We start from the raw sequence: 9,395 nt of genomic DNA, 5'->3' as shown, positions 1-9,395 counted from the left end.
AAATGCCCCTCACCTCCATACATGATGCCCACTAATCAGGCAATTTTCCTTCACCAAGGGTCGACACAGTGGGAGTCTAATATAAAATTGGACACTTTGAGACTGTAGGCCATGGTCACCATGATACAATGTCCCCATTAGTAGTGAGGACTAACTTTAATCATTAGAGTTACCTTTACTTCTCCTAGGTGAGCGTTCTACCACTGCACCTTTGCAGTCCTGTAGGGATTGGTCCAGATTCTATGGAACAGGGTTTTCATTATTAGAGGAAAAAACTATAACAATGCTTACCGATATCACATAATTATGCCAATATCGGCCAATAACATCGGTTGGCCAATTGGATATCCCTACTCCTGATGATTTTTAACAAATTGATGGCCTTAATAATCCATCCAAGCCTAAGTTTTTTTGTTTGTTTTTTTCAACCAAACCATGTTACTAACATTTCTTGACTGTGAACAGTAGTAGATCTCAATTGTCTGTCTCACTCTCTAAACAACACACACTGCCTTCAGAGCTGCTTCAAGTCAGACCATGTGTAACGCAGATACATGGTTCAAACCCTATTCAACATGTCTGTTTTTCGGCATGTGGCGCTTTGGCCCAGAGGCAATGTCTCTGTCATTGGCCTGGAACCCCAGGGTTCACCTCCTGGGCAAGTTCAAATCTCGGTTAGGGCGGTTGGTCCCTTCCAGTGGACTCACCACCTGCAGGAAGGTTTAGGGCGGTTGGTACGGTGCAGTGTGACCTGGGTGGCGACTGCTGCCCCTGCGACCCGGTAACGGATAAGCGGATGAAAATGGATGGATGGATGGATGGATGTTTTTCTGCATGTGTGTCGAGATCAGACCAGCCCAGTTCACCCGGTCCACAGAGTGAGAAGTGGTTTCCCATGGTTCTGCTGGGATTCTACTTTTATGTGGAAATGCTCTCTGGGCTGTTTTAGGCCTTTTGTTGTGACATACTATAATGAATTTCACGACATCTGCCATTTGTTAGGTCTGTTTGGTGTAAGTGATCTTTTAATCCACTCACTTCCAACGTGCGTGCAGCTCCACAGCTGGAAGGTAGCAGATGGATCCCATGGCCTCTGTGGGGCTGCAGCCGCCTCTGAGGCTGGAAGTGAGATGTCCTCTCCTGGGGCTCCTCCACACCTTTGACCACCGCTCTTTGCTGCCTGTAATCGAGACTTTTTTTGTATAATCACAGATATGGATCTTCACATTCTTAAAAGAAAGCAACTACTAGATGTTTACTTTAGTTGAACCAGTCAGTTACAAAAAAAGGAGTGATAGTTTATTCAAACCTCCTCTATCAGTCCAACACAAGGCCACATTCAAACACACCATTCACATTCATCCTCAGGTCAATGTAGAGCGAACAATTAACCTAAACCTGCATGTTTTTAGACTTGAAGAGACGGTGAAGAAACTACAGTACCTATAAACCTCCCCCAAAATACACAGGAAGAATAGGCTATTTATTTTCAAGATTATATTTAATTACATAAATGCTGTGGTAGGAACTCTGCCGCCACAAAGGCATTAGGTTGGGAGATTGTGTCAGGAAGGTCATCTATTGCAGTGTTTCCCAACCATTTTTGTGCCACAGCACATGTACAGTATATCATCAGGAAAAATCCCACGGCATACCACCAAATAAAAACCTCACAAAAAGTATACTGTATGTATTGAAATATAATAATATTCTGGTTAAAATTTACTAAAAATGACACAAGGATCTCAACAGCTTTGATTTTTTTTTTTTAGTTTTCATAGCTGTCTGCTGCCACATAACAAAGAGTATTTCATTGTTCTGCCTGTCATGCATTGACGATCAAAGAATAGTTATTTGCAATAAATAAATAATAGTTTTCAGAGCAATTAATTGAAATTTGATCATTTTCCACGGCATACTTAATAATATCTTACGGCACACTAATGTGGCACGGCACAGTGTGGGAACTGGGAATCACTGATCTAATGCAAAAGTCTGCCAAATTATTATCACCTTTTACCATTGATTCTTACATCAAAAGCATTAAAAATATTTTTCTTGGAAACTTTTATGAATTATTGACACCAACAATTACAAATCCACTTTTAAAGAATAATCACACAGACAGAGACTGTGTTTTCTACTGTAATACATACTCTGTTTGTTATTAACCAGTAGAAACAGGTCAGACATTCCTTCCTTCTCTCTATTGGTTTTAGTATGGAAACACTTCCACCTGCTGAATAGTCTTGTGTGTGGCCTGTAAACTGCAGGACACATGGCAGAGAGAACGGTGTCTTATGGTGATAACATTCCTAGAAAACAGTTTCTCTGATAAAAACCATGATATTGTGAAGAACTCAAAGTCATATGACCTTTGATTCGATCCTGTCGCTGCATTTTTTCCTGTAAATCTAAACAACACTGTAAAGCTGTTCTTTCCTGAGGGACAGCCAGAGTTTCACTGTTTTATATCAGTGTGAATGTTAAACTGTTGGACCAGAGTGACTGGGTCCATAAACAAGTGGAAAGTTCTCCACTGTTAAGGCTGCAATAGCCCTGAGGCTTCGTGATCTTCTTCCAGTTAGTCCACCTGTTAAACTGTTTAGCATCTGGGATAGCACTCAGTGGTAATTTGGTATGAAAAGTGTAAATTTGTAATAAGAAAGGAGAAATTCCTCAATGTTTAACATTTCCTTAATTCAAGTCTCATTGAATAACTGAAGGAAAACAGTTCTGTGTCTTTTCCATCTTTCAAATGTGTATGTCAAATATATTTAAATAAATACATAAAAAGATGCAGTAACAATAAACGCGAGTTTTGGTCACATGGGGCATGTTTCAAACACAGCTGTTAAAAACATTGGGGACTGTAAAATACCATGCTATGAATTCAGTCTCCACCTGTCTCATCATCAGGTACTGTCTTCACCTTGTCCCATGTGCCTGTCTACTGATGATGAACTAACAGATGGCGTTTTTTGACTGTATTTAAAAAAAGATGCTTACTGGAGCTAAGAATAGAAATATGACTGAGAAAAGAGAGAAAAGAATACAGTGCAGTAGTGGGTGGAGCAACAGCCAATCCCAGCAGTCAACAGGTGAAGGCGTGGCACAACTAAGAAGATCAGCAGTCCATACAGGACCACATACAGAGACAAACAATCATTCACACTCACATTTAAACCCTTTAAACCTAAAAAATGGAACCACTGAACAGGCAAGCTTCTTGCTGAAAAAAAAAACACACAACAGTTACAGTGCAAAAAAGTCAGCAAAGGTGACACCAGGAATAATTAAAACCTAGAAATAAACCCAAAAGTTTGACAAATTAAATACTGAGTTGAATGAGAAAGACAACATACAAATATAATTTATACACTAAAACCCTGAAGTAAAACTGCCATGTAGAACGTGATGAGTTGTCAATGTCTTATAATAAAATCATTAGAACCACAGAATAAACTGTTAGTCTTGTAATGCCTCCCTCTGGTGAATAGATATACTGACATCACGCTAAGACACCGCCACTCCGAGAGGAGGCACTGTTTGTTGAGGGAGCCCTTTCCTCTGAATCGCTTCCGCGACCACCGAGATCAGACCGTTACCGGTCATTTTATCATAAATGCAAACAATGGGCAAGAAGCATAAAAAACACAAGTCCGAAAAACATGGATATGAAGGTATTTTATTTCACACACTTTGTTTTATTGATACGAGTATTTGCCTGCTCGTTGTTTTGGTAATGTTGAAAAAATAGTTTTTGTTTTGCGCTTTTTGTAGCTGTAATGGCTTAGTTAGCATATGCAGTGCTAAGCTAACTATAGCGTTGCTTGATTCGAGGGCTTCTGTCAGTGCTCAAACTACTGAGCCTTACTACTATGGTCTTTAATTTACAGAAGCTTCTGCTATATGGTTTTACGGTTATGAGCAGTGAACGGATTCTGCCTCCAGGAACCGTCAGTGGTTTTTGTTTCTCTGCGGTTAGACTAATAACTCTTCCTTCAGACTTAATTTTAGTTGTTGTTGTTGTTGATGAAGAACTACTTGTGATGAGAAACATTAGCAACATTTGTAAAGCTAAGATATCAACATATATATATATATATATATATATATATATATATATAACTCAACATCACCACAACAGAATTGGGTCATATCTGCATAAATTAGGTGATCGTTTGCCGTTTACTTACCAGTATTGGGATCAAAATTGAAATAAAAACATTTTAAAAATATTAGTATAGGACTTCATTGATTAACCCTTCAAGTGATGTTTGCAGAGAGGCCACTAAAGCTAGTGCTAAAAGTGTCTGGAAACGAAGTGACTACCGGAAGCTCAAGTCTGGATACGTTTTACGACGAGCAGTCGACAGACCACGACAAACCTAAAGACAAGAAAAAGAAAAAGAAGAAAGATAAAGAAAGGAGCTTTGGCTCACCTGAGGACGACAAGGGAAAGAAGAAGGTAAGACCGCTGCAGATGATGTCAGTGGAGGAATGGAGGCATTCTGGGTAATTTACTTTTTTTCCCCAAAAAGTATGAGTTGTTTTCTGGTATTTTAGATGACAAAAAAAAAGAAAGGACACGATGGAGATGGAGAGGACGACAGAGAACAATGCAGAACTCCCATCCGCTCGGAGCTGGATAAACTGGAGGGTTCGTTTTAACCTTTGGAGACAGGAGTTTAATGTATGATGCCAACATTGTTTCTTACATTTTTCTCACCAATATACATTTCTATTTAGCAGAGAAAGAGCAGACTCCCCTGCAGGAAGCTCTGTACCAGCTCATCAGGCAGCTCCAAAGGTATGTTGGTCATAATATATTAATATTAGAATTAATCAGTTTAATTTTTTATTAGATTAATCACAGCTTAGCTGTCAAGTAATCATGTTTTATTAATAATCAAGGTGAAATGAGGTAAAAATTCCTCAATGATAGTTTTTTTCTGTATATTACTGAAACAAAGATGTGTGTTTTACACCTGCTTTAATTTGTGACTAATCCAAATGGAAATTATAATATGGAAAAATGTGAAGAAAACTTTCACAAAAGCACTGATTAATAGTTGTATATATTGTTGTGTATAGTAATTACTGACCATGTCCTTTTTTTTTATAGGAAAGACCCAAGTGCATTCTTCTCATTTCCTGTGACAGACCTCATCGCTCCAGGCTATTCCTCAATTATCAAGCGTCCAATGGACTTCAGTACAATGAAGGACAAAGTAAAGAAAGAGTTCTACCAGTCATTGGATGAACTCAAGGTATTTTAGCTGCATTTCTGTTGTATTGTGAGTTAAAAGTTTATTGAAATAACCATTAAACTATGTGCTTTAGTTTTCTAATAATAAATACTGTATCTCTTTTCAAGTCTTTTCACATTTAGTGTTATGTATTTTTTCCTGCAGGTGGATTTTAGGATAATGTGTGAAAACGCCATGATTTACAACAAACCGGAGACTATTTACCACAAAGCTGCACGCAAACTGTTGCACTCTGGAATGAAAATTCTGAGCCAGGTATTCAAAAAAAATTAATTCTACCTGTAAGGTCATTAAAACTTTTTATTTATTGTCAACAAATACAAAGTTTACCAGGGTGAAGTAATTTGGTGCTTTAGGTGCACTAAATCGTTAAATATAAATAGTAATTGTTGAAGAGTAGGACATTCAGACTCCATTCAGTCATGGGCAGTGTAGGCCATACACATTTTCAAAAAGACATCTACAGCTTAACCAGTTTTGCACCTTTACTGGAAGACAAATATTTCAGCTGATGTTTAGTTGTATATTTGCTGTTTTTGCCACAGTCTTTTAACTTTTAACTGACAATTTCCCACTTTTCTGATAGCAAACTTGCACCGACATTAATGCAGCACATGGGGGCAGCAGATACCCTTAAATTGTTCCTCGATATTTTCTTGAACTCCGTTTACGTATTAAAGACCAATTTTACTTTTCTTGATCTATTTTTCTTTACATACATCAGAATTTTTTTTTTATAAAAATGTTATTTTTACAGGAGAGACTCGAGAGTCTGAAGCAGAGCATCTCTTTTATGTCTGGACTGGATCTGTCTACTGACCCACCAGGGAAGTCTGGAGAGCAAAGAAGAAGCAGTCTGGACCAGAAGAGTGAGGGACTCATCAAACTAGACACCAGCTCAGAGACACCGAGTACATCCAGGTCATTTTACCTAATGACTTCCTTTCTGACATTCATGTTTGAGTGCTGTTTGTCACCTTCTTCCGTTTTCTGTGTTTCTTCTTAGTACATGCTGTTGACTCTCCTTTCACGCAGCTCAGTCTAGTCTTTGATTTTGATTTCTCTGACGTTAGTTGAGGTTGGCTTCAGTCCCATCAGTCTTCACCCTTTAAAATCATTTTTATTCACAGTCACAGAAGTCTTTATTGTGACCTATAAAAGTTCTTTCAAAGCTTCTCAGACACATCTATTGAGAAGCCAAACTAATTTGTATCTGATTAGACCAGAGATTTCTTCTTTTAAAAAGTCTCAGGTCATCACAAGAAAATGGTTATTACTAGTATTAATAGCTTAGAGTTTGTTGGTGACAACTGTAGATTTATGTCAACTAGGTTCCCACTTCTTTATCACACAGTTTCACGTTCTACTTTGACAATAACGTCATTTGGTTTTCCACTGTGAGGCTGGAGATGCAGAATGAGTGGAATGCCTTAGAGCATGCTGGGTCTTGTTTCCTCTCATGGTTGTGCATCTGTTTAGTCAGTGTGATGTTGCTGGTGCTGTAATAGAACCTGATGATTAAAATCATGTGTGTGTTGTGACTCACTGTTGAACCGGGAGCAGACAAACAAACATCTTCACTCTGCTGTTTGTCTTTTCAGCACCTTGCTGTCGTCACTGTCCCACAAACACGGAGCATTTGAAATGTTGATGAAAAGAATGAAATGTTCACATTAGATTGTTCCAAACAATTCTCTCTACAGAACTTTATTGCATTCATGTAAAAAAAAAAAAAGGTGGAAAACAATTTTTCAAGGCCAGAGTGTCTCTTTTACTGACTTCAACTTGGTTTGGTCTCCAGACAGGACAAAGACTCCAAGGACGAAGCGTCAAAGGCAGAGAAGGAGCTGGAGGATATCCGGAAGGTCATCAAGGACTCTGGAGGAAAGCTGTCAAACAGACTCCTGCAGGATGAAGTGAGGGAGCAGGAAAACACTAGAGATAAAGATACTGCTTTATTAGTATTTGACACAGCTTCAGTTTATTTGAAATGTTTAACTAATGGCATCATTCGTCACTGTGTACAGACTGATTCTAAATGTTGTTTTTATCATTTGACTTTAATGACATTTAATTTTTATCTAGCTGGGATTTACGAGGCAAAAGTCTGACGGCTCCACTACTTTGGCAATTCTCAACCCAGCTGAGCTGTCAGCAGGAGGTGAGTCCAGCCAAAAAAATAAGCTTTAAGGCTTTAAACATTTATTATTTAAAATGAACTGGAGGTGTAAACTGTTTTATAGCCAGTATTAATGTCTTCTTCCAGATGTTGGCTACTGTCCTGTGAAGCTGGGAATGATGTCCACTCGGCTACAGACTGGTGTGAACTCTCTGCAGATCTTTAGAGAGGACAAGAGGAACAGAATCACTCCAGGTTCTCTACACCGATGGCATCACTTGTGAATACTTCACACAGTGCGTTCACTGGTAACCATCTCTCTTCTGTGTGTGAAACACTTTTACAGTGTCCTACATGAACTACGGGCCGTTCACCTCCTACGCCCCCACTTACGACTCCAGCTTCTCCAACATCAGCAAAGATGAGTCCGACCTCGTCTACTCCTTTTACGGAGAAGAGTCCAGCCTGCAGGGATCAGACAGGTCTGTACAGTGTGTCCACCAATGATCACAGCTCTGTATTGTTCAGACATTCCTGGGTTACAGTGTCCTCACTGGGGAGGAGGTTGGTTGCTTTAGTTCATACGTAGGCCTCAACTCTATGGCCATGACTGTGGTCCAAACTAGGACCTTTTTTAATAAGGTGAGAGTCGTCGTGGATGAGAGTCAGGTCTGTGACAACCTATTGACACAAAGTCAGACAATTTAGTCATGTTGTTGCCTCATTGCATATAGATAAGCATCTTATAACAGGAGTGGTGGAAGTTATTTTTTTATAATTATTCTTACTTAATTCTTAGATTAGTTAGTCATAAAATATCAGATTGTAGATTTTATATATACAGTATATGACATTTTGCAATTGAGACTGTAAAAATGAAACTTTAAGGAAGTAAACAAACATAATAAAGTAGTTTTTTTTCTACTTTTACATAAACATGGGCTTTATTTATGTTTCCTAAATATTAGTCTAGGCTGGAGTTTGAGTTAAAAAGTGACTGCTGGCAGAGGTGTGTGTGTGTGTGTTGAAAAAGTTAAACGACTCAGTAAAGAAGGCTGTTCATAATCTGTGCTGAACATGTTCTAACTTATGTAAAAGCTTCTTTTTTTTTTTTTTAACCAAAATCTTATTTTTAAGTGTGTGCGTGACTGACTGACAGAAACTGTTGTTGCTCCTTCACTGGCTTTTGTATCTGCTGTGTTTTCCTCTCAGTCTTTTAGTCACAAAGCTGTTGTCAAATGAACATCTGCTCCTCAGAGCGTAGGAGGTTCAGTGTCACCAGTGTTATTATTGACTTCTCATTATTCCTGCTTCTGATTGTTAGCTCTTGTTTGGAGAAGAAAATGTGTCTGTGTGTGTGTCTGCCTGTAACAGCTTGTCGGACTTCCTGGACAAATCTGATGAGTATGTGTACAAAATGGCAGACAATCTTCTGGATGCAATGACAAAAGGAGAGCATTCAAAAACTCTGATGGAGGCGCAGTCGGTAAGAAACTCAACTTTATCTCTGAAGTCATCTTTTTATCTGGGACTCAAAAGATTCATCTGGGGTCAGAGAGAACACTGAGTCTGTTTACTCACAGCTCAGTTAGCAGAGAAGTTCACAAAGTGTAACATACACAGACACAAACTGTAAAAAGCCACTCTAAACTAAAAGCCAGTCTAAACAGCAGACAACAGAGGGTTAAAAAAGCAGCACAAATTTTGTGTGATTAACTCACACTGTCACATACATCATTAGCCAATAGAAACCCATGAATGCTGTACAAATAATGATGCACCAGCAAGTTGGTACTAGTCCTGGTCCTGAAGAATGGAGTTGGTTTTGTCAGTTACTATGACGTGTTAAAGGACTTCCTGAATTCTGATGGTAATTGTGCCTCTGCAGGAGTCAGCATTAACACTGCTGCTCTGCTCCAAGGAACTGCTCTAGAACATTCAAAGTCTGATCCACCAAAACATTCAGCCCTGTGAAAAGCACACAGTTGAACCTGAGACAAAAT

General features: G+C 38.8%; 1 protein-coding gene across 4 annotated transcripts in view; it reads left to right on the top strand.

Moving 5' to 3' along the window:
* Window positions 1–3,525: 3,525 nt before the first annotated feature.
* brd7 (bromodomain containing 7) overlaps window positions 3,526–9,395 on the top strand; it is an 8,664-nt gene continuing 2,794 nt past the window's right edge. For 2 of the 4 annotated variants that reach the window (XM_017030778.2, XM_008337206.3), the window contains exons 1-12: window positions 3,526–3,683; window positions 4,287–4,471; window positions 4,570–4,663; window positions 4,753–4,813; window positions 5,129–5,273; window positions 5,418–5,528; window positions 6,031–6,194; window positions 7,075–7,189; window positions 7,359–7,434; window positions 7,540–7,647; window positions 7,739–7,874; window positions 8,767–8,878. In XM_017030778.2, the coding sequence (XP_016886267.1) occupies window positions 3,626–3,683; window positions 4,287–4,471; window positions 4,570–4,663; window positions 4,753–4,813; window positions 5,129–5,273; window positions 5,418–5,528; window positions 6,031–6,194; window positions 7,075–7,189; window positions 7,359–7,434; window positions 7,540–7,647; window positions 7,739–7,874; window positions 8,767–8,878 (1,365 nt within the window). In that variant the 5' untranslated portion in view covers window positions 3,526–3,625. Of the gene's footprint in view, window positions 3,684–4,286; window positions 4,472–4,544; window positions 4,664–4,752; window positions 4,814–5,128; window positions 5,274–5,417; window positions 5,529–6,030; window positions 6,195–7,074; window positions 7,190–7,358; window positions 7,435–7,539; window positions 7,648–7,738; window positions 7,875–8,766; window positions 8,879–9,395 lie in introns of all 4 variants that reach the window. The other 2 variants (XM_017030777.2, XM_025053630.1) reach the window with 2 other exon arrangements.

This window comes from Cynoglossus semilaevis, unplaced genomic scaffold (assembly GCF_000523025.1).
Source record: "Cynoglossus semilaevis isolate Cse_v1.0 unplaced genomic scaffold, Cse_v1.0 scaffold1507, whole genome shotgun sequence".
Classification (NCBI taxonomy): domain Eukaryota; kingdom Metazoa; phylum Chordata; class Actinopteri; order Pleuronectiformes; family Cynoglossidae; genus Cynoglossus; species Cynoglossus semilaevis.
This window is presented reverse-complemented; position numbering and strand designations above follow the sequence as displayed.